This window comes from Phyllobates terribilis, unplaced genomic scaffold (assembly GCF_046119375.1).
Source record: "Phyllobates terribilis strain yellow unplaced genomic scaffold, ASM4611937v1 Scaffold_3__8_contigs__length_932513732, whole genome shotgun sequence".
In the NCBI taxonomy this organism is placed as follows: domain Eukaryota; kingdom Metazoa; phylum Chordata; class Amphibia; order Anura; family Dendrobatidae; genus Phyllobates; species Phyllobates terribilis.
The window spans coordinates 837,699,701-837,725,442 of record NW_027362763.1 but is presented as its reverse complement, the minus strand read 5'-3'; the positions used below and the strand labels follow the sequence as shown (position 1 = coordinate 837,725,442).

The 25,742-nt window shown below is 44.7% G+C and overlaps 1 protein-coding gene across 1 annotated transcript in view; it reads left to right on the top strand.

Moving 5' to 3' along the window:
- SLC24A3 (solute carrier family 24 member 3) overlaps positions 1–25,742 on the top strand; it is a 428,724-nt gene that overhangs the window by 273,338 nt on the left and 129,644 nt on the right. The window contains exons 4-6 of the mRNA XM_073672470.1: positions 4,009–4,083; positions 15,393–15,477; positions 25,604–25,707. Coding sequence (XP_073528571.1) covers positions 4,009–4,083; positions 15,393–15,477; positions 25,604–25,707 — 264 coding nt within the window. The remainder of the gene's footprint in view (positions 1–4,008; positions 4,084–15,392; positions 15,478–25,603; positions 25,708–25,742) is intronic.

Sequence of the window (25,742 nt, the reverse complement as noted above, 5' to 3'; positions counted from 1 at the left end):
TGCATGCTGTATCTGCAAGAAAAAAAAACATAATATATCCTATTGAGGCTAGGGTCACACAACAGTATTTTCTCTCATCCGAGAGAATCGGACCGATTAGGCTAATCACACTGAGACCGCACTTTGATCAGAGTTTGATCACAGTGGGATCATATTTCTTGGATGAGAAGATGAGAAAAAAAATATCTCAATCTTCTCGATTTTGTCAGTCAGTGAAAATTTGAGCACAGTCCAACGTTTTCCACGGACTCATTGACTTGGATGGCCGCCTTGGTTAGAGGAAAAAAATCGGACATGTGCACAGCCCCATAGAATAACATTGGTCCGCGATCCAATTTTTTCTCAGATCACACTTGGACCGAAAATAAGGTCCCGAGCCCTAAGAGGTAAACTTTGAGGATTGATTTGTTTTTGGTTCCATGTATGTATTTATAGAGTATACATTTTATTCTAAATTCCACCTAGTCTTAGACGTTCCCACCCTGTAGCCATCTCTTGTCCTTCGTATTTTGTGCTGGTACATTCATGCTTTATACACATTGATATTATTCAGGCAAACTAACACATATCCACTGTGTTATACATTTTGACTCATTTTATCACCCAAATTTCTTTTTTCTAATCTGATGGCGGCAATGACCATTCAGTGTAGCGCAATACTTGGTTCTTCTGTTGCTGGAAGCATTACAGTTTAAAGTTATCACCCATGATATAGCCGGGTCATTGGGACAATAGACAGAGAAAAAATCATTTTCAGTCACAGTGGAAAACAATCTTTACTTCACAGCCTTCCCAGAGGCAAAAACTACAGAGTTCTGAGGTGACAAGTGCATCGATGGATGATCTGTTCCTTTCTCTCTTCTCTCTATCAGTGGTGGGTTAGAGAGCACACAAAGGTCCCAGCAGCATACTGTACTATAAAAAGACAAAAAAAAGTCAGAACGGCTGCGTTGGATCATCGGAGATGGGCGATTTTCATTGTGCATTTTTTCACTCTGATCATTTTCATGACATCTAAGGACACAGGGACATTAAACAGCTTTCAGCACATGCGGAATTTATCCCTCTTCATACACACAATGCCAAGCGAAAAGAGTATAAATCTTTCATATTTTCTGGAGATTCTGAACACAATAGTCTCAGAGTATAAAGACTGGCGGGAACCTTTCATGCATGGACAATTGATTGTTTTCACTGTAAGAACTTACCAAGAGACTTATTTTTTTTTTCATTTCTTCAGTGAAACTGAAGTTTACTTAAGGGCACACATTTGATATTCTGTCACATTAATCGCAATTAATATTATGCATTTAAGTCACTTTTATGTACAAACATTTATTTTAAAGTCTTTCCAAATAAAGCTAAGGGATGGAAGTAAATCTAGGTTAAAGGGGTTTTCCAGTTTTATGTAAATGAGGCATATTATTTCTACAATGAGAAGTTCTGTGGCTCTCCTATATACTTTATAGTTATATTCCTCAGCTTTAAGTGAAAAGAAGCATTCCTTTAGAAATGCAATTTAAAGGGAACCTGTCACCTGATTCAGGCTGCCGATATAGGCAATATAAATCAGAGCGGAGCCTGGCTGCATGACTGCTGTCTGGCATATTTTTCTCTGAAATTTTCTTTCATTTCAGAGAAAACATACAAGATCTGGCCAGGAACCATAGCCAGATGCAAGATTAGTCCGGCTTTGCGCCCCACCGGCTTCTCCCAGCACCACTCCAGGTGATTGACATGTCTGTCACTATGGAAAAAAACTGTCAATCACCTCTAGCACATAGCGGACTAGTCTCACCTCCATCTATGACCCCTGTCTGGATCTTTAAAGATTATTTTCTCTGAAACGCCGGAGCATTTCAGAGATAGGTATACCTGGATGCAATCATGGAGCCAGGCTGCGATTCATGTTGCTCGTGGATTAGGCAGTATGAATCACATGACAGGTTTCCTTTAAAGCCTCATCCTGGAGGAAGCAACGTCGTAGATCCAATAGTCTGGACTCCAAGCTAACACTTTGTATTTACACTAATAGAGAATGACATTATTACTATTATTATTATTATTATTTATTTTTTGAGCACCATTGATTCCATGCATACATAGAAAATATAAATTACAATGAACAAACTAACAGGCTGGAACAGAGGGGGAGAGGGCCATGCCCTTGCAGGTTTACAGTCTACAGGTTAAAGGTGAAAAAGACTGTAGGTTGAGGGGTTTCAGCAGCGCTGGTGAGGTGGCAAGGGGTCATTGCAGGCTATAAGCTTTCTTGAAGAGATGGGTTTTGAAGTTCCATCTGAAAGTTCAGAGTATGGTGGAATTCCAGAGGATGGGGGCTAATCAGGAGAAGTCTTGAAAGCAATTGGGTGAGGAAAATATGAGTGGGTAGGAGAGAAGGAAGTCTTAGGAGGAACGAAGAGTACAAGTGGGAAGATATCAAGAAATTATTTTGGAGATATATGGAAGAGACAGATTGTGGACGAGCTTATAGGTCAGTATTTGTAGTTTGAACTTGATTCGTTGGGGAAATGGAAACCAATAATTGGATCTGTAGAGGAAAGAAGCCGAGGAATAGCAAGGAGAAAGGTGTATTAATCGGGCAGCAGAGTTACAGATGGACTGGAGAGGTGCGAGAGTGTTAGCAGGGAGGCCACAGAGGAGGATACTGCAGTAGTCAAGGTGGGAGATGATGATGACATGCACTAACATTCTAGTAGATTCAGGGTTGAGAAAAGGACGGATTCTGGAAATGTTTTTGAGTTGGAGGTGGCAGGAAGAAAGACAGGAAGTAAGAGCTTGGATCTATTACTCTTGCCCCCCCCCCTCCCCAAGTCCCCCCCCACACACACACATCCACACCCTCCTTACAAATTGTGATTGACATCTCTCCCTGTATACAAAATCATCCAACTTAGCATCTCCCCCTCTAACTTATACTGCCCATGAGGTGGCAGAGGTGACCTGATCAATCCTTTTAAAGCATGACAGCCGTATTTAAAGGAGAGTGTTAAAAAAAAAAAAAGACTCTGGTGTTATCGTTAAGAAACTGAAAAAAAAAGTCTTACTTCTATTCTGAGATATGACCATTTGAGTGTACAGGACTGAAGATTGATTCTGATTCTGTCATAGCAGGTTTGAGGGTGATTATCTTGTTAGGAAGAATTTGCAAATGTGCAGTAGGTTATGACTGATGAAAAATTCAACTTCCTGTAGAAGGTGTATTTAACTATGATGTGTCTTTTGCATTAGATTGCCCCTTTAAGCAATGGAGTTCACATTTTTTAGTTACAAGGACTTTTTTGATTTTTCTTCTGTTAGGCCTCCCAAGTTTTTTTATTCTATTGTCCTGGCCATGTTAAAAATGATAAAATCAGCTGTTACTCATAATCCCCAGGAACAGCGCTGCGCCTCTGCCACTGCTCCAGAGAATGTGCACAGGCTGCAGTGGTAATATCACATCTACAGCACAATCACTGGGCTCAGTGCCTCCAGTCATCTACTGCTGAGCCTAGTGATTGGCTGCAGTGTTGTTGATGTGACATTACCACTGCAGCCTATACACAATCAGTGGAGATGAAGCACTGGTCTTGAAGAGGCAAAGTAGCAGATGATTTTATTACTTTTAAAAATGATACATCGAATTAATAAAGTTGAAATTGAAAAAAAAACATTTAATATGTGAGAGGAACTTTATCTTGAACTTTCCAAATGTCATGGGTGTAAGAACACTTTATTTTTATTTTCAGCCAATACATTTATTCGTTGAGACTAGACAGATAATTATACTCAAATACAATAAGAACATGTCAGTGTCACTATATTGAGTGAGAAAATGCAAGATATCTACATCCTTCAGTAACTGTTGATAGATTTACGATCAATCTGTTCTCCGTAACCAACAAATCAAATATGACATGAATTGTGTAAGCATTGGCAGACTTAGAGTGACTACCTGCCACATCCACTATGTCTGAATTTATATCTGTCTTTTTTTTATTCCCACAGGCGATGTACATGTTCTATGCTCTTGCAATTGTCTGTGATGACTTCTTTGTCCCATCTTTGGAGAAAATTTGTGAAGTAAGTATGAGTTAATGGATGTGTTCTAAGAGAAAATATTTCATTTATGCCAACTCAAAGTTATTAAGAGTAGTGTTAAGCGAATTTGTTTGGCAGCCGATTTTTTTGCGCGAACAAGCCGGAACCCCGAACATGAACCCGAATTTGAAATGCCAAACAAATTCGCTCAACACCAATTAAGAGTACTAAATCCTCAAGTCATCAGCAAGAACAAAACATCATAATTAAAAGCTGCTAACTAATGTAGTAACATTTCAGCATTTCAGAAGATCACTCGCAAATCATGGTCTAGACAGGTCCTTCATTCTGAAACTTGGAATACGTAGAGTCATAACCATGGTGGTTGATGGTCCAGTCATTGTTCTCTGTGTTCTTTGTGTCAACCAACAATACGCTGACGTGAGGAAGAAATGCAACATAAAGAGCCTTCATCTTCAGATAGTCTCATAACCATCCACCATGGCACCATCGCCAATTACTTTATTCTAGCGATATCCAGTAGTCCTAGGTGCTATCTAGGTCTTCCATGATCACTGGGAGAATTGCTTGCATGGGTCCCAAACAGTTAGTTAAATAATATTTTTGATTTCTACCATCAAGTTTCCTACTAGAAACTCTTAGCAATTCACATACCAAACTCATAAACATCCCCGTGAAGGGCTCAGACTTCCCGATTTAGATTTGTGGAAGTGTGCCAGATGGAGCACCAGTGACCAAGAGTATGAACAGCAAGTTGTGATCCTTACTCTGCTCATTCTTAGGAACTTTCCAGTTTTGCTTCCCAAAGCACTGTGTGACTTGAAATACATGTACATGGAAAAATATATCACAATTGAGTTTATTTTCCAGGACTGGATCCTAGTTCTATTCTAATCCAAGCATTTAGTTTTTTCTCTGTTTTATTTCCAGCTTCTCACCATAGTTCCAGAACTACTCATTGACTTAGTACATCAATTTTGTTTTCTATTTTTATTTCCTGTGTGTCTATTTTGCTCCTAAGATTTACCCTATAAAAAGGCCAGTTGCATTTAAAACAAATTCAGAATAATGTAAAACATGAAGGTATTCGTTTTATATTTAAAGTGTGAAATTAAAGGGTTATTCACAATGTGGTTTTGTTAGATAGTGCTTGTGAAAACAAGCACTTCTGCACTTCACAATTTATTAAAGATTTCCAGCTAACACTTTTCTTTTTTGTTTTTTTTTACAGGCCCTTGCTTAGGAGTTCTGTAGCATCGGCGTCCCTGCCTCCTGCTAGGCAGAGACGCCGTTCCTCTCACCTCCCTGCTCCGTCCTCGGAGTCCTCTTCCTGCGCTGCTGGCAGCGCTTGCCGCTTCCCGGGCACTGTGCTTAGGGCGCGCGCGCTCCCTCTCTCTTAAAGGGGCCGCGCGCGCCGTCCTAAGGAGTCCCCGGCCAATTGCCGGTGGAGCTCCCATATATAAGGCGCCTCCTCCAAAATGGAGGTGCCCGAGCAAAGTTGTTGCAAAGCCTTTCACCTCTGCTTCAGCCCTCAGGTCCCGTTGCCAGTCTGTTTTCCAGCTCTGTCTACCTGCTTGCATTCCCTGCGGTCCGACAGTCTGTCTACCAGCATCCGCCAGTCTGTCTATGGACCAGTCCGCCTGCGGATCAGGAAGCACCTGCCTGATACCTGCCTGATACCTGCCTGAGACCACCTGCCAGCCAGCCGAGAGACTTTTATCCGCTCACCTGGGAGCGCTCACCTGCTACCTGCCAGCTAGCCTACCTGGAGGCTCTGCCGTCACTAGCCGTGACCACCTGCCAGCCAGCCGAGAAACCCTTATCCGCTCACCTGGGAGCGCTCACCTGCTACCCGCCAGCTAGCCTACCTGGAGGCTCTGCCGTCACTTGCCGTGACCACCTGCCAGCCAGCCGAGAGACTCTAACCCTGCTGTCACTTGCCGTGACCACCTGCCTGTCTAGAGACTCCTACCCTGCTGTCACTTGCCGTGACCACCTGCCTGTCAAGAGACTGTTCCCGTTACTTGCCGTGACCTCCTGCCCTTCTATCCAGAGACTGTCCCTGTCACTTGCCGTGACTACCTGCCCGCCTTCCCTGGGAGCCACCCGCTTCCGTACAAGGACTGCCCCTTTGTATAGTAGCTCAGAGGTTCCACCTCCCAGACCCGTTACAGTTTGCTCGGGCCATGGAACCCGGTGGCACCCAAGCTCCCTCGCTCTCGGACCTATGTCTTGAACTTTCCCGTGAGAGGTCCCAACAGGACTCCATCTTGGGCCACCTGCGTAGTGTTCACTCCCGCCTGGACACACTGACTACCTCGTCAGGAGTTGCTTCCACTCGCACAACTACTACCCCGGCAGCGCCGCTGCCCATCAATACCATGGCATCCTTTCCCGGTCCCCGCCTTTCCGCTCCGCCTCGTTTTGGTGGAGATCCCGGTCAGGCACGGGGCTTCATTAACCAGTGCACCCTGCACTTCGAACTTTTGGCACACCAGTTTTCCACCGACCAAGCCAAAGTGGCCTTCATCATGTCCCATCTCACTGGGGAGGCGCTGGCCTGGCTAAATCCTCTATGGGAGAGAGGAGACCCCCTGGTGTCAACCTGCCAGCCTTTCTCACGGCCTTCCGGAAAGTCTTCGACGAACCAGGACGAAAGACCTCATCCGCCTCATCTCTGCTATGCCTCCGTCAAGGGAGTCTCACCGTGGGCCAATATACCATACGGTTCCGTACCCTTGCTTCTGAGCTTGCCTGGGATAACGACGCCCTGGTGTCCGTCTTCTGGGAAGGTCTATCCGGCCGGATTAAAGATGAACTTGCCGGTCGGGACATTCCTACCACTCTTGACGACTTAATAACTCTTGCCACCCGGATTGACATCCGGTTCCAGGAGCGCACCAAAGAGGTCACCCGTGAGAGGAGGTTTCCTCGCCTTGCTCCTACCTTCCAGAATCCCGTCACTTCCTCTGTTACTCCCCAGACGCACTCACCCGAGCCTATGCAGGTCGACCAGACCAAGATGGTCAAAACCCGTCAAGAGTCACGCCGTGCCGAGGGGAGCTGCTTCTACTGTGGCAGTAAGGAGCACCGGATCCGTTCCTGCCCGGAGAGGTCGGGAAACGCCTGTGTTTAGGATCGCTCAGAGAGGTCGTCCTAGACAAGAGTAAACCCTCTCCATCTCTGATGCTGTCGGTCTCTATCATCTGCGGGGAGAACCGTTACTTTGAACTAGCTCAACTTGATTCTGGAGCTGCCGGAAATCTCATTTCTCAGTCCCTGGTAGAGAAATACCGCATTCCCACGAAACCTCTGGTCGAACCCTTATCTGTCGCCTCTGTGGACGGGGGTCTCTTACCGCATCCCATCCAACTTATCACCGAACCCATAACTCTGCAGGTGGGAATGCTGCACTCTGAGAGCATCTTCTTTCATGTTCTACCTGGACTCTCTCATGCCCTTTTGCTTGGCCTACCTTGGCTCCAGAAACATGCACCCGTGCTTGATTGGCAGACCGGAGAAGTCCTTCGCTGGGGACAGGACTGCCATAAGACTTGTTTAGTTCCCGTTCGTCCTGCCCGTCCTTCTCCTCCCCCAGCCAATCTACCCAGCCTGCCGGTACCCTATTGGTCTTATGCTGATGTCTTTAATAAAAAGGAAGCAGAGACATTACCTCCTCATAGACCATACGATTGCCCCATCGACTTGGTACCTGGCGCTACTCCGCCCCGAGGGCGTATCTACCCTTTGTCCGCTGCTGAGACCTGGTCCATGTCTGAATATATCGAGGAGAACCTGGCCCGGGGATTTATCCGGAAATCTACCTCCCCGGCGAGAGCAGGCTTCTTCTTCGTTAAAAAGAAGGACAGCTCACTCCGTCCCTGCATAGACTATAGAGGCCTTAACCAGATCACGGTGAAGAATAAATACCCCCTTCCGCTCATTCCCGAATTATTTGACCGTCTGAGGGGTGCTAGAATCTTCACAAAGCTGGATCTCCGTGGGGCCTATAACCTGGTTCATATCCATCAGGGGGATGAATGGAAGACGGCATTCAACACCCGGGACGGCCACTATGAATACCTCGTAATGCCCTTCGGTCTCTGTAATGCTCCCGCCGTCTTTCAAGAGTTGGTCAATGATATCTTCCGTGACCTTCTCTACTCCTGCGTGGTGGTATACCTGGACGACATCTTGGTCTTCTCTCCGGATCTGCCCACACACCGGAGGGACGTTCATCAGGTCCTGCTCAGGCTCAGGCAAAACCACCTCTACGCAAAATTTGAGAAGTGCCTCTTTGAGCAGACCTCGCTTCCATTTCTGGGCTACATCATCTCTCAGACCGGTCTACGAATGCATCCTGAGAAACTTTCTGCCATCCAGAAGTGGCCCCGACCAGAGGGGTTAAAGGCTATCCAGCGGTTCCTGGGCTTCGCCAACTACTGCCGCCTCTTTATTCCGCACTTCTCTTCCCGGACTGCCCCTATCTCTGCGCTCACCCGTAAGGGCGCTAATCCCAAAGAATGGCCGCCCGAGGCAGAGGAGGCCTTCCTGTCTTTGAAACAAGCTTTCTCCTCCGCTCCTGTGCTGCACCGTCCGGACAGCCACAAACAATTCTTCTTAGAAGTAGACGCTTCCTCCTCCGGAGCCGGAGCGGTGCTCACCCAAAAGTAGTCTTCCGGAAGAATGGTAACCTGCGGCTTCTTCTCCAAACTCTTGTCCTCATCTGAGCGCAATTATTCTATAGGAGACCGAGAATTGTTAGCCATTAAGTTGGCACTGGAGGAGTGGCGTTACCTGCTCGAGGGGGCTCTTCACCCGGTAATAATCTACACGGATCACAAAAACTTGGCTTATCTCCAGAATGCCCAAAGACTTAACCCGCGCCAAGCCCGGTGGTCCTTGTTCTTCGCCCGCTTTGATTTCATTCTTCATTTTCGCCCGGCAGACAAAAATATCAAAGCTGATGCCTTGTCCCGATCCTTTTTGTTCTCCGATCTAGAGGAGGAGCCAAAGCACTTCATCAACCCTCCAAGGTAATGCTGGTGGCTCCCATGGATCTTAATCGTCTTCCACGCAGGTAAGACGTTCGTAACAGTACCTGATCGTGAGAAAGTCCTACACTGGGGACATTCGTCTAAGCTAGCAGGCCATGCTGGCCAGAAAAAGACCCTCCTGCTTATTACCAGGCATTACTGGTGGCCTACCCTGCACAAGGACGTAATAGACTTTGTCTCAGCGTGTGCGTCCTGCGCCCGCAACAAGGTTCCTAGACATCTGCCAGCCGGCCGCCTTCTGCCTCTTCCCATACCTGCTGCCCCGTGGCAGCATATAGCCATGGACTTTATAATGGATCTTCCTGTCTCTGCTGGTTGTACGGTCATTTGGGTGGTCGCTGACCGCTTCTCTAAGATGGCTCACTTCATTCCCCTGCCGGGCCTTCCGTCTGCATCTGAATTGGCTAAAGACTTTATCCATCATATTTTCCGTCTTCATGGTCTCCCTCTCCACATCGTATCCGACCGAGGAGTTCAGTTCACCTCTCGCTTCTGGAGAGCCATGTGTAAACTGCTGGGGGTCACCTTGGACTTCTCCTCTGCTTATCACCCACAGTCCAATGGTCAAGTAGAGCGGGTCAACCAAAGTTTAACCAGTTACCTCTGGCACTTTGTTAATGCCCACCATTCCGACTGGGTGGATCTTTTACTGTGGGCCGAATTTTCCTATAACAATCACGAGAGCGAGTCTTCCTCCAAATCCCCGTTTTTTATTGTCTACGGTTAACATCCTCAGATCCCGTTTCCCGTCTCCGCCTCGGTGGATAATCCGGCCGCAGAATCTCTTGTTAGCGAATTCTCCTCCATTTGGGAGAGTACCAGATCCGCACTTCTTCAGTCCTCCGAGCGGATGAAGAAACAGGCTGAGAAGAGACGTCTGGATCCGCCCCAATTCCGTCCTAGAGATAAAGTCTGGCTCTCGTCCAAGTATGTCCGGCTCAAGATTCCTTCCTACAAGTTAGGGCCTCGGTTCATCAGCCCACTGGAAGTTATCAAACAAATCAACCCGGTGGCCTATAAATTGAAACTCCCGGCCAACTTGCGGATCCCTAACTCCTTCCATGTATCTCTCCTCAAACCTGTGGTACTTAACTCTTTTTCCAAGTCTACAGGTACGCCTCCTGCTCCGGTTTCCGCTGAAGACGAGTTTGAGGTAGAGAGCATTCTGGCCACCAAAAGGGTAAGAATAAAGACCTTTTTTCTAGTGGATTGGAAGGGGTTTGGTCCTGAGGAGAGAACGTGGGAGCCCTGGGAGAACATCCATGCCCCGCTCATCCTTGATAAATTTCTCTCCGGCCTAAAAAAGGGGGGCCTAAAGGGGGGGGGGGGTACTGTAGCGTCGGCGTCCCTGCCTCCTGCTAGGCAGAGACGCCGTTCCTCTCACCTCCCTGCTCCGTCCTCGGCGTCCTCTTCCTGCGCTGCTGGCAGCGCTCGCCGCTTCCCGGGCACTGTGCTTAGGGCGCTCGCGCGCGCGCTCCCTCTCTCTTAAAGGGGCCGCGCGCGCCGTCCTAAGGAGTCCCCGGCCAATTGCCGGTGGAGCTCCCATATATAAGGCACCTCCTCCAAAACGGAGGTGCCCGAGCAAAGTTATTTCAAATCCTTTCACCTCTGCTTCAGCCCTCAGGTCCCGTTGCCAGTCTGTTTTCCAGCTCTGTCTATCTGCTTGCATTCCCTGCGGTCCGACAGTCTGTCTACCAGCATCCGCCAGTCTGTCTATGGACCAGTCCGCCTGCGGATCAGGAAGCACCTGCCTGATACCTGCCTGATACCTGCCTGATACCTGCCTGATACCTGCCTGAGACCACCTGCCAGCCAGTCGAGAGACTCTTATCGGCTCACCTGGGAGCGCTCACCTGCTACCCGCCAGCTAGCCTACCTGGAGGCTCTGCCGTCACTAGCCGTGACCACCTGCCAGCCAGCCGAGAGACCCTTATCCGCTCACCTGGGAGCGCTCACCTGCTACCCGCCAGCTAGCCTACCTGGAGGCTCTGCCGTCACTTGCCGTGACCACCTGCCAGCTAGCCGAGAGACTCTAACCCTGCTGTCACTTGCCGTGACCACCTGCCTGTCTAGAGACTCCTACCCTGCTGTCACTTGCCGTGACCACTTGCCTGTCAAGAGACTGTTCCCGTCACTTGCCGTGACCTCCTGCCCTTCTATCCAGAGACTGTCCCTGTCACTTGCCGTGACTACCTGCCCGCCTTCCCTGGGAGCCACCCGCTTCTGTACAAGGACTGCCCCTTTGTATAGTAGCTCAGAGGTTCCACCTCCCAGACCCGTTACAAGTTCTACCACTGCTGCTTTCTAGCTTGTAAGAACTGTGCTGAACTTGCTGGAATTATCAGATAATTGAGTGATCCCAGACAGATTCTGAGCAGCATTTACAAGCTCAATAAAAATGGACTTGTAAGCACTGTACATATTCAGTGGTCGGTCTCCTAGGCATCAAGCTTTAAGCAAAAGAAAATTGTTAATATCTCAAGAACAGCTGAAAAATGTAATAAACAGTAAATTGCAAAAGTGTTTTTTTTTTCAAGCGCTATCTAACAATTCCCACCTATAGAGAAGGGAATAACCCTTTAAATTTGGACTACTCCTGTAATGGCGAACTATTGAGGCTGGCATTTCTTGCTCAGTGATGGGTAATCTCATGTTCTTCCGCTTGTGTTATCTATAACACTCTGCTTGAATTATCAACTGTATATTTGCAATATTCTCACAGTCATTTAACAAGGGCTGTCCACAATTCCCACTTCTCCCAAGTTGTCTCCCAGTAGTTCAAATGAGTCTCTCATAGGACCTGAAGTCAATTGGGCTGGGGTGGTCAGTCACCGAAATCAGAACTGTCGCTAACGCTTGTTCGGTCGTCATATGCTACTTTCTGCCAGTGTCTATTATGGAGGTCTGTCACCGTGGTCTGTAGTTGTCACTGTTATGGAAGCCTCTGATAATTACTGTTATGGAGTACATCTGTTACCGACGCTGTTGTTGGCACTGTTAGGGGTGTCTGAGCCTTCAAAACAAGCCACAGAGTGGCTATTTTTAATTTAACATCATCTCAGGTAGTAAAATTTCTAAGTTGAAGTATTTAAATATATTGTCCCGGACTTTTTCTTTTACTATGGTTCTAAAAACTAACAGACAGATGGTTGCTAACTACAATTCTATTGTACCCGGCGTCAGCTCAGTCGCCACTCCTGCCGGCAATTCAGTTGCTCCACGTTAACAGAGCAGCTCTTCTTCTGGGCTGCTCTGTAGACAGGACGTGACTTCCGACGTCATTTTGATTGACTGCCGGCTTCCCGCAGTTAGGGAGTCGTCTGTCAATCAGCATGATGTCGGCAGTCACGCCCCCTCAACAGAGCAGAGCGGAAGAGAAGCGACCGCCCTGTCAATGTGACGTCAGTGGAATCCACTGAATCACCGGCATGAGTGGTCAGTGACCGCTCTGTGCCAGTAGAGATCGGCGCTGGGCACAACACACAGGGAGTTAGCAAGTGCCTGTCTGTTGGTTCTTAGGCACATTGCAAAAAAAAATAAAATAGCCCCGAATAATTTAACATTAATAAACATAATGATTGTAAGGAAAATCCTTGCCATTGTCGATTTTTAGATATTTGTTGTTTTTTTTTGTTCACAACCAATAATCAATCACAAAGTGAAAATTAGTATGCCAGTTTGGTTACTTCTGAACTGCAGCTTCTTCCATCAATCTTATATTTAAGGCTGGGGTTACACTGAGATTTTGTCTGCAGCACAAAAATCGACCTATGCTGCTGCTTTATCGCAGGACAATGCAGGTAAGTGGAGCACTCGTCGCAGTACCTTGCGGGTCACAAAGCAACCCCATTCACCTGCATAACACTATGATGTAGAAGTGACATAGAGCAATTTTTACTTGCACAACCTGTGTTTTGACTAGAATCGTTATGTAGCCCCAACCTCAACCACGCAATGCCAGAGAAGTCGCTTAGCCATGTACATCACTTTGATATTGTAGAGAACAACCACACGTATTATCTATTTATTCAGTTTCTAAAGGGAATGTCAGTAGGATTTCACCCCCAAACTATTTATATGTGCATATACAGTACAGACCAAAAGTTTGGACACACCTTCTCATTTAAAGATTTTTCTGTATTTTCATGACTATGAAAATTGTACATTCACACTGAAGGCATCAAAACTATGAATTAATACATGTGGAATTATATACTTAACAAAAAAGTGTGAAACAACTGAAAATATGTCTTATATTCTAGGTTCTTCAAAGTAGCCACCTTTTGCTTTGAAGACTGCTTTGCACACTCTTGGCATTCTCTTGATGAGCTTCAAGAGGTAGTCACCGGAAATGGTCTTCCAACAATCTTGAAGGAGTTCCCAGAGATGCTTAGCACTTATTGGCCCTTTTGCCTTCACTCTGCGGTCCAGCTCACCCCAAACCATCTCGATTGGGTTCAGGTCTGGTGACTGTGGAAGCCAGGTCATCTGGCGTAGCACCCCATCACTCTCCTTCTTGGTCAAATAGCCCTTACACAGCCTGGAGGTGTGTTTGGGGTCATTGTCCTGTTGAAAAATAAATGATGGCCCAACTAAACGCAAACAGGATGGAATAGCATGCCGCTGCAAGATGCTGTGGTAGCCATGCTGGTTCAGTATGCCTTGAATTTTGAATAAATCCCCAACAGTGTCACCAGCAAAGCACCCCCACACCATCACACCTCCTCCTACATGCGTCATGGTGGAAACCAGGCATGTAGAGTCCATCCGTTCACCTTTTCTGCGTCGCACAAAGACACGGTGGTTGGAACCAAAGATCTCAAATTTGGACTTATCAGACCAAAGCACAGATTTCCACTGGTCTAATGTCCATTCCTTGTGTTTTATAGCCCAAACAAGTCTCTTCTGCTTGTTGCATGTCCTTAGCAGTGGTTTCCTAGAAGCTATTTTACCCTGAAGGCCTGCTGCACAAAGTCTCCTCTTAACAGTTGTTGAAGAGATGTGTCTGCTGCTAGAACTCTGTGTGGCATTGACCTGGTCTCTTATCTGAGCTGCTGTTAACCTGCGATTTCTGAGGCTGATGACTCGGATAAACTTCTCCTCAGAAGCAGAGGTGACTCTTGGTCTTCCTTTCCTGGGGCGGTCCTCATGTGAGCCAGTTTCTTTGTCGTGCTTGATGGTTTTTGCAACTGCACTTGGGGACACTTTCAAAGTTTGCCCAATTTTTCGGACTGACTGACCTTCATTTCTTAAAGTAATGATGGCCACTCGTTTTTCTTTACTTAGCTGCTTTTATCTTGCCATAATACAAATTATAACAGTCTATTCAGTAGGACTATCAGCTGTGTATCCACCTGACTTCTGCACAACACAACTGATGGTCCCAACCCCATTTATAAGGCAAGAAATCCCACTTATTAAACCTGACAGGGCACACCTGTGAAGTGAAAACCATTTACGGTGACTACCTCTTGAAGCTCACCAAGAGAATGCCAAGAGTGTGCAAAGCAGTCATCAAAGCAAAAGGTGGCTACTTTGAAGAACCTAGAATATGACATATTTTCAGTTGTTTCACACTTTTTTGTTAAGTATATAATTCCACATGTGTTAATTCATAGTTTTGATGCCTTCAGTGTGAATGTACAATTTTCAAAGTCATGAAAATACAGAAAAATCTTTAAATGAGAAGGTGTGTCCAAACTTTTGGTCTGTACTGTATATAAAAACACAAAGCATAAGAACACAATACGATGCAGATAAGGGTCTATTCTCCCTCCTTGATTAGAAACTCAACAAGGTCATGTATGTTGTTACTTTTTTCTTGTGGTTTCCAACAGTCACCTCTACAAATGTACAATGCCTAATATATATTTTTTTACATTGTTGGTCTCTGGGCAATGCACGCAGAGGATAGATACCTTAAACACAATCTAAAATGAGCCTTACATCTGTATAATCAAGATGGAGCATCGAGAAAATACAACATGAAATACTAGCCTGTGGGTTGGTTAAACATCGAAATTGAATTAATGTATGTAAAAATGACCTTATTCCGATGTGCATCACATTCCTATAATTTGTCCTTTACTATAAATATATATAATTTTCATGTTGGAGAAGGGCAATACATCAGTTTGAATATCAGGAAAAAAGATGGTTATGGAAAAATGAGCAACAAAATTATTGTATTGTACTCATATATACTAATAATTACAGTGTCTTATAGAGGAAAGATTCCCGGTTACATATCTCATGTATCCCCTCTCTCTACAGAGATTGCAGCTCAGTGAAGATGTGGCTGGCGCTACATTCATGGCGGCTGGCAGCTCCGCCCCAGAGCTGTTTACATCTGTGATAGGTATGTTTAAACCCCTAATTTAAGGAAAATGTGTCCCAAAAAATATGGCCTATTGTTTAAAAATGTTTTTTAATGTAAACAGATTTTTTCTGAATTTTTAGCGTTTTTTTCCAATTCATTATTTATATTAAAAAGCCTAAAATGTTAAATATTAGACAAAGATAACACAAGTAAACACACATTGCAGTTTTGCAATGAAGGTCTTTATTATTAAGGGAAAAAGAAATCCAAACCTACAGGGCCCTTGTGAAAAAGTGAAAACCTATAGGGCCCTGTGTGAATAAGTGATTGCCCCCTAATCCTAATAACTGATTGGGCCACCCTTAGCAGCAACAACTGCAATGAAGCTTTTGCGAAAATTGGTAATGAGTCTTTTACAACGCGCTAGAGGCATTTTGGCATACTCATCATTGCTAAATTGTTGTAATTCAGCCACATTGGAGAGTTTCTGAGCATGAACTGTCTTTTTAAGGTCATGCCACTGCATTTCAATCTGATTAAGGTCAGGACTTTGATTAGGCCACACCCAAGCCTCAATTTTGTTTTTTTGTAAGCCATTGAGAGGTGGACTTGCTGGTGTGTTTTGGATCATTGTCCTGCTACATAACCCAAGTGTGCTTCAGTTTGAGGTCACGAACAGATGGCCGGACATTCTTCTTCAGGATTTTTTGGTAGACAGCAGAATTCATGGTTCCATTTACCATAGCAAGTCTTCCAGGTCCAGCAAAACAGCCCCAGACCATCACACTACCACCACCATATTTTACTGTATGATATTCCTTTTCTGAAATGCTGTATTACTTTTACGTCAGATGTTATGGGATATACACCTTCCAAAAAGTTCAACTTTTGTCTCGTCAGTCCACAGAGTATTCTCTCAAAAGTCTTGGTGATCATCAAGATGTTTTCTGGCAAAACTGAGACAAGCCTTTATGTTCTTTTTGCTCAGCAGTGGTTTTCATCTTGGAACTCTGCCATGGATGCCATTTTTACCAAGTCTCTTTCTTATGATGGAGTCATGAACACTGACCTTAACTGTGAGGCCTGTAGTTCTTTGGATGTTGTTGTGGGGTCTTTTGTGACCTCTTGGATGGTTCGTTGCTGCGCTTTTGGGGTAATTTTGGTGAGCCGGCCACTCCTGGGAAGGTTCAACACTGTTCCATGTTTTCGCCATTTGTGGATAATGGCTCTCACTGTGGTTCGCTGGAAAAGGTTATAAAGCTTTAGAAATGGCTTTATAACCTTTTACAGACTGATAGATCTCAATTACTTTGTTCCTCATTTGTTCCTGAATTTCTTTGGATCGCAGCATGATGTCTAGCTTTTGAGGATCTTTGATCTACTTCACTTTGTCAGGCAGGTCCTATTTAAGTGATTTCTTGATTGAGAACAGGTGTGGCAGTAATTAGGCCTGTGTGTGGCTAGGGAAATTGAACTCAGCTTCCCAAAGGTGTGATAAACCACAGTGTTTTACGGGGGGGGGGCAATCACTTTTTCACACAGGGCCCTGTAGGTTTGGATTTCTTTTTCCCTTAATAATAAAGACCTTCATTGCAAAATTGCATTTTGTGTTTATGTGACGTCCTCTCCGGTGGAAGCCCTTTAGTTTACCCTGGGTGATGGGGGACTCGGAGTCGGGTCCTGTGATGGAGAGATGGGATGCAGCCGTGGCCCGGACCCGACCCGTGCTCAGGGCCATCACATTAAAAGGAGATGGTGTGGGCTTATCCGGGTTGAGTAGCTGATTAATGACTACGCCACCTGTGGTGCCTGGTGAGGGGCCACCAGCGCCGCTGCAGTCCGCTGAGGCATGGTGTTATGGCGGTCAAAGTTATTACTACTCCCCACAGGCGGAGCAAGGCCTCAGGGCAGAGGGACAGGATGGAGGGGGTAGTAGTAGAGGAGAACGGATGTCGCGTCCCGCGGTGTGGCGCAGAAATAACAGTCCGTAGGCCATAGTCGTGAACTTCCAAGGCTTTACTCACTTTAGAGATGGCAGAAGGAAGGCGACTCCCTGCTCCCCGCGGAGTCCTGCGGTCACCAGGGACGGGAGTCCAACAACCTCCGAGTAAGTCCAGCATTCAGTCAGGACCCTACACCAGAGTGTTCCTGAACTACAGACCGAATCCTTTACTGTCCGTGTGTGTGTGTGAATAGGCCGGGTCTCCCTCTGAGCTCCTCTCAGAACAAGGGCACGGGTGGCAGCTCCGCTCCGTCCGATACCCGGTGGGATCCTCAGGGCTTACCGGGCTTTCCCGACCAGGACATAGAGTAGCAAGGTCAGGTGTCGGGGGCCGGTACCCCTCTTGCAGCCGGAGTCCCTCTGAATATATCAGCATGGCGAGGACAGGTGGCGTACACCGCTCCGTCTGCATCCTGCCTGGGATCCATTTACTGTGGAGCCACACTCTTGAGCTCCGGGCCTTCTTGATTATGGTCCTTGACCGGGTTGAGACATTCTTTATCTGCAACCTGCCCCTCGACCCCAAGGCTAAGGTACGAGGGCCGTGTCTCCCTACCCTACAGGTCCACACAGGATCCACTTTCAGGGTAGGAGATACTAACCAAGACTAAACTACAAGGACCAAAAACCAAGATGGCTTTGTATTAAATATCAGTTTTAAAGTGTAACTAACTTGTAAGTCCTCCACCCTCACCCACTAACTGGTTCCCCTTACTCTTGGTTCCCCAGTCTCCCTGTAACCAGGGGAGCAGCACTTAGTGCATACTAGCCCCCTCTGGTGGAGAAACGTGGTGTTGGATGCAAAGGTTGGGTCACGACTATCACACTGTTCTTACCTCAGAGGAGGAACACTACACTCCATTAGAGAAGTGCAGCATCCCTGTGGCGGTCGAACCCTCAGGGGCGCCACATTTACTTGTGTTATCTTTGTCTAATATTTAAATTTGTTTGTGATCTGGAACATTTAAGTGTGACAAACATGCAAAAGAATAAGAAATTAGGAAGGGGCAAACACTTTTTCACACCACTGTACATAACAGAGGTTTGCATGTCTTGTGCTCCGCTTCGTCATAAATGGCTTAAAACTCATCTAGGATACAACCCACCATAAATTTCAACTATTCCAGTTGATTTGTAATCATGGATTTAATTCTTTACACATACTTGTCATATTATTTGTCAGACACATATTAGACACTGTAAGTTCATTCAAGCCATAAAACAATTCAGAGACCACAATGTCAGTTCATACCATTCATTGTCTAATTATTTTCAGTCAGTCCCATAAAAACCATTCTGAAGAGAAGGGGCTGGCTGAATGAGGGCACCAGAAATGTTCCAAAATATCATGATGCACACATTAGAAAATAAACACATTTTGCCTTTTGGAACTTCTTTTGTATATGAGATTTGTCTTTTGTCTGAGAACCTTCTTGAGAACATGATTAGATCCAGACTTGTTCAATGGAGAGTAAACCATATTTTATAGATTGCTGTTAATAGCTTTTTATACCTAAGATGGTAATAAAAAGGAGATCGGACACAACAGAACAGTGTTCTAACCAAAAAGCAGTCTATAAAAGATGCCTATTAAACCAACTATGTGCCTTGCTTTATGTCTTGCATATTTTAAGGTAGGGGTCCCCAATCTTTTTTACTTTGAGAGCCATACTCAACTCTGAAAGATGTTTGCGAGCCACGGTATATGCAAAGAAATCATAGAAGCCCCCTGTGTGACCCTTTGTAATAATTCCCCAAGTACCCTCTTGTAAAGTAATAATACTTCAAATGCCTCTTTATAAAGTAATAATGCCCCAAGTGCTTTCTTATAAGGTGATAATGGCCTAAGCCCCCTTATAAATTACTTGCGCCTTTAGTACCCCTGTATAAAATAATAATGCCAAGTATATAAAGTAGTAATTCCATGAGTACCCCCATTAAAAAGTAATAAAGCAACAAGTGCCTTATTTGAAATTAATGAAGCCCTGTATGCCCCTCATAAACCTCCAAGTGCCCTCTTAAAAAATAGTAATGAGTAATGACCTGAGTGCCACTTTTAAAGTAAAGTCACTTCAGTGCCCCCTTAACAATTAATAATGCCCCCGTTATATGCCAATACAGTTGAGAGTGGCACTCACTTGAGCAGACAGCTGCAAGCCACATTTGAGGGGCCTGCCAGCCACATGTGAGACCTCTGTTTTAAGGGTTATATTATCATAGACAATCCCTTTTAAAATTTACCTTATGGGGCTGATGCAATACAGAGACGACCTCAGCTGGGTCCCAAATTAAGGAGATATTGTATGAGAGTCAGAAACCCCCAGGGTTCATGCACACGGCCTTAAAGACTGGACGAGTGCTAGCCATCATTGTGACAGCACTCGTCCTCATGTTATTATATGGGGCCATGCACATGTCCGATTTTTGCAGCTTGCACGAGTTGCATTCGATTATCGGATCGCACTCGGCCATTCATGTCGATGGGTCCTCAGAAAAAAATCATGCTGCACTTGGATGACACTGATTTTCACAGACATACTGAATGGAGGAGGTGGAGAAAATGTTTTATTCTCCTCACCCGAGAAAATCGGATCCCACTCTAATCAAACCCTGACCAGAGCATGATCAGAGTGTGATTAGAATAATCGAACTGATTTTCTCGGATGAAAGAAAAACGGCCGTGTGACCCGAGCCTCACAGTGTGCACTGACGTCTATGATAGATATTCTCTGCCTTATATTCTTCTCCAAATACTTAATGTGCCAGTATATTTTAGGTGGAAAAACTAAACTTTCTAAAGTTTAGTTATTGTTACTGAAGGCAAAAGTGGGCCTATCACCCGCGGGCCAGCATAAATCTCTGGCCATTTAGTGATGCCCTTGCCCTTGTTTAAAGTCTAGATCATAATCTTAGCAATCTTTATCCTTAAAGGGGTGATCCCATATCGCTAATTCATAGCATATCCACAGGCTAGGCCACAAATGTCTGATAGATGAGGGTTCCCTGTCTGTTGCCTGCAACTATCTTCAGAGCTGAGTCTCGCCTCACAACCACTGTCAATGTTTGTGCATGTGTGCAACAAGACAGTTATGGCATATCCACAGAATGTCCGCGACGAGAAAACCCTTTAAAAAAATGTGATACTGAGTATGATTCTTATCTAGCTGAATTATAATACAAGCTGTATTACTAACTAGACCACTTAAAGCACCAGTCCAGGATTTTGTTTTGTTTTTGACATGGTGAGTTTTTGAGTTTTTGCTTCCTGGTATTTGACATTTTGACAAACTTTTATTGGTACATTCCTGTGCAGATTACATGAGCTTTGATGCATTTCCGCTGCAGAACCACATTAAAAACACATTTGCGTTTTTTACCTATGGATTTTCCGCATCTAATGCAAGTCAATGGGAAAGTATTTCCAGCAAATATCTTCTCAGGATCTGTAAAGAGTGGAGTCGGCAGCACTGGCAGGCGCCAAGCACTATTTTTCCAATTGTTTGTAAAAGACACAGACTGACCAGTGATTGGCATATCGCTCCACCAAGATCATGTCAGTGCTGTATCTAGGTTTTGGTAGGTTGTTCTTGTGCTTCCAAATGTCCACAAAACGATGGTCTTTTATATCTTCATAGATTTGCCACCAGGGCTATTTTAACAAAATTGTTCAGTATGGAAGACTATGTGGGGCCCATTATACTGTATGGAGGACTATGTGGGGCCATTATACTGTATGGAGGAATGTGTGGTGCCCATTATTCTGTATGGAGGACTATGTGGGGCCATTATACTGTATGGAGGAATGTGTGGTGCTCATTATTCTGTATGGAGGACTATGTGAGGCCATTATACTGTATGGAGGACTATGTGGGGCCATTATACTGTATGGAGGACTATGTGGTGCCCATTATTCTGTATGGAGGACTATGTGGGGCCCATTATACTGTATGGAGGACTATGTGGGGCCCATTATTCTGTATGGAAGACTATGTGGTGGCCATTTTTCTGTATGGAGGACTATGCGGTGCCATTATACTGTATGAAGGACTATGTGGGGCCCATTATTCTGTATGGAGGACTATGTGGGGCCCATTATTCTGTATGGAGGACTATGTGGAGCCCATTATACTGTATGGAGGACTATGTGGGGCCATTATTGTGTATGTAGGACTATGTGAGGCCATTATTCTGTATGGAGGACTATGTGGGACCCATTATACTGTATGGAGGACTATGTGGGGCCCATTATTCTGTATGGAGGACTATGTGGTGGCCATTTTTCTGTATGGAGGACTATGCAGTGCCATTATACTGTATGGAGGACTATGTGGGGCCCATTATTCTGCATGGAGGACTATGTGGGACCCATTATTCTGTATGGAGGACTATGTGGGGCCCATTATACTGTATGGAGGACTATGTGGGGCCATTATTCTATATGTAGGACTATGTGAGGCCATTATTCTGTATGGAGGACTATGTGGGGCCCATTATACTGTATGGAGGACTGTGTGTGGCCCATTATTCTGTATGGAGGACTATGTGGGGCCCATTATACTGTATGGAGGACTATGTAGGGCCCATTATACTGTATGGAGGACTATGTGTGGCCCATTATTCTGTATGGAGGACTATGTGGGACCCATTATTCTGTATGTAGGACTATGTGGGGCCATTTTTCTGTATGGAGGACTATGCGGTGCCATTATACTGTATGGAGGACTATGTGAGCCCATTATTCTGTATGGAGAACTATGCGGGACCCATTATTCTGTATGGAGGACTATGTGGGGCCCATTATACTGTATGGAGGACTATGTGGGGCCATTATTCTGTATGTAGGACTATGTGAGGCCATTATTCTGTATGGAGGACTATGTGGGGCCCATTATACTGTATGGAGGACTATGTAGGGCCCATTATACTGTATGGAGGACTATGTGGGGCCCATTATTCTGTATGGGGGACTATGTGGGGCCATTATTCTGTATGTAGGAATATGTGGGGCCATAATTCTGTATGGAAGACAAGGTGGGGCCATTATATTTTATGGAGGACTATATGGGGCCCATTATACTGTATGGAGGACTATGTGGGGCCCATTATTCTGTATGGAAGACTATGTGGGGCCCATTATACTGTATGGAGGACTATGTGGGGCCCATTTTTCTGTATGGAGGACTATGTGGGGCCCATTTTTCTGTATGGAGGACTATGTGGGCCCACTATACTGTATGGAGCACTATGTGGTGCCCATTATTCTGTATGGAAGACTATGTGGGCCCATTATACTGTATACTGGTTGGCCCGCGACTTTGCCCAAGTTTTTTTTTTTCCTTCCGCATGTTTCAATTTTACATCCCTGTTCTAATAGATGCAAGTGGAAAAATCATGCACTTCCTTTTTTACTGTGTGAAAATGATTTTTCAGAGGCAATAATTTGTTACAAAGGATATTTCATCATTTTAACTTTTTGATTTTTCCATTGATATAGCCATATCTTTTTTTTTGTGGGATGAGTTGCAATTTTGAAAGATACTATTTATTTTACCATATAATGTACTGAAAAATGGGGAAAAAACACTCCAAGTGATGTGAATTGGTGAAAAACACAAGTATGTAGTATGTAGGACTATGTGAGGCCATTATTCTGTATGGAGGACTATGTGGGACCCATTATTCTGTATGTAGGACTATGTGGGGCCATTTTTCTGTATGGAGGACTATGCGGTGCCATTATACTGTATGGAGGACTATGTGGGGCCCATTATTCTGTATGGAAGACTATGTGGGACCCATTATTCTGTACGGAGGACTATGTGGGGCCCATTATACTGTATGGAGGACTATGTGGGGCCATTATTCTGTATGTAGGACTATGTGGGGCCATTATTCTGTATGGAAGACTATGTGGGGCCATTATATTGTATGGAGGACTATATGGGGCCCATTATACTGTATGGAGGACTATGTGGGGCCCATTATTCTGTATGGAAGACTATGTGGGGCCCATTATACTGTATGGAGGACTATGTGGGGGCCATTTTTCTGTATGGAGGACTATGTGGGGCCCATTATACTGTATGGAGGACTATGTGGGGCCATTATTCTGTATGTAGGACTATGTAAGGCCATTATTCTGTATGGAGGACTATGTGGGGCCCATTATACTGTATGGAGGACTATGTAGGGCCCATTATACTGTATGGAGGACTATGTGTGGCCCATTATTCTGTATGGGGGACTATGTGGGGCCATTATTCTGTATGTAGGACTATGTGGGGCCATTATTCTGTATGGAAGACAAGGTGGGGCCATTATATTTTATGGAGGACTATATGGGGCCCATTATACTGTATGGAGGACTATGTGGGGCCCATTATTCTGTATGGAAGACTATGTGGGGCCCATTATACTGTATGGAGGACTATGTGGGGCCCATTATTCTGTATGGAAGACTATGTGGGGCCCATTATAATGTATACTGGTTGGCCCGCGACTTTGCCCAAGTTTTTTTTTTTTTCCTTCCGCATGTTTCAATTTTACATCCCTGTTCTAATAGATGCAAGTGGAAAAATCATGCACTTCCTTTTTTACTGTGTGAAAATTATTTTTCAGAGGCAATAATTTGTTACAAAGTATATTTCATCATTTTAACTTTTTGATTTTTCCATCGATATAGCCATATCTTTTTTTTGTGTGATGAGTTGCAATTTTGAAAGATACTATTTATTTTACCATATAATATACTGAAAAATTGGAAAAAAAACACTCCAAGTGTTGTGAATTGGTGAAAAACACAAAATTGAGCGATTGTTTTTGAGTTTTGTTTTTACTTATTTTGCAATAAAAATGTCCTTGCAAAATGATTTTTCAACTCGGTGCAATTACAACGATACCAAATTTGCATTTTTATTTTTTAGTTGTTTTTTTTCATTTAATTGGAAAAAAGAGTTTGCAGGAGGAGGGGTTGGGGGGGGGGGGATTTGTCTCATTAATGTCTTTCTCTAAAGACAGCTGCCACAGCCATAAGGTGATTGGTGCTGGTCTGGCTTCGAGAACCCCTAGTAATCAGCTGCTGGAAAGGAAATGTAGTTTTACATACCAGTCATGATGTAATATATGGATTGGCTGGGTCTTAAAGAGTGGAAGCCCTTTTTACTATAGTTGGTTCGAATCGATTTGCACATCCCATATCCATGAGCCATGACAGTGGTCTATGGCTGCTGCATGGGAGCTGGAGTACTGCCGGTTACCTTCCAGCATCCATGCCTCTTATTTTGATTAGCTGGCCCAGCACGACGCTACATGTGTGTCACACCAGACTGGCTGATCAAAAGAAAAGCCACAGATGCCGTCAGGTAAGAGGCAGTATTCCTGCTCCCATGCAGCGACCACAGACCACTGTCATGGCTGATGGAATGGGCCATGCAAATCAGTTTTGATTCACGTAAACTCTACTTTTTACAGTAAGTCATTCTTTTTCTGCAGCCCAACTTGAGTTTTCATTTTTTTCTTTGTGTTTTTTGTTTGCATGGACTAAGGAGGAGTGTGTGGACTTTATAGACTTGCATATTAAAGTCAGTGTAACAATCTGTTGCAGAAATTAAAGAAGCACTCCTCCTCCCATAAAAGTTTTTATCCTCTTAATATATTGCAGTCATCATATTATATAGCACTGTGTACTTACAATTGCTCATTTTGCCCTTCTACCCAGCTAATTCTTCTGTTTTCGATTAGGTCTATGACATCACGTGATTAAAAACTGACTAGTTGAATCCTGCTAAGCTCTATATAGAAATGGAGGTCAATTTTCCCTGCATGAGTCATCCCCCTCTTCAACTCCTGACCCAGCTGCTTCGCTCTCCCCCCCCCCGCCAGCGACTTTGCAGTGATGCAGTATTATAGTTCAAATGACGACTCATGTAGGGAAAAGAGACCAATCATGTCAGGTCATAGATCTAATGGAAAAGAGAATAATTAACTGGGTAGAAAGGCAAAATGAGCAATTGTAAGTACACAGTGCTATTATATAATATGATGACTTCAATGTATAAGAGGATAACAAATTTTGATGTGAGTTCTTCATTAATGTTTCATCTTTGATATTATCACTTACAAAGATTTGTGGGACTTCAAATTAATAAAGAATCCTTCTTGCAGGAGTGTTCATCACAAAGGGAGATGTGGGAGTTGGAACCATCGTTGGTTCAGCTGTATTCAACATACTATGTATAATTGGAGTCTGTGGCCTGTTTGCAGGACAGGTAAGACCTCATTACATTTGACAATTACAAATATT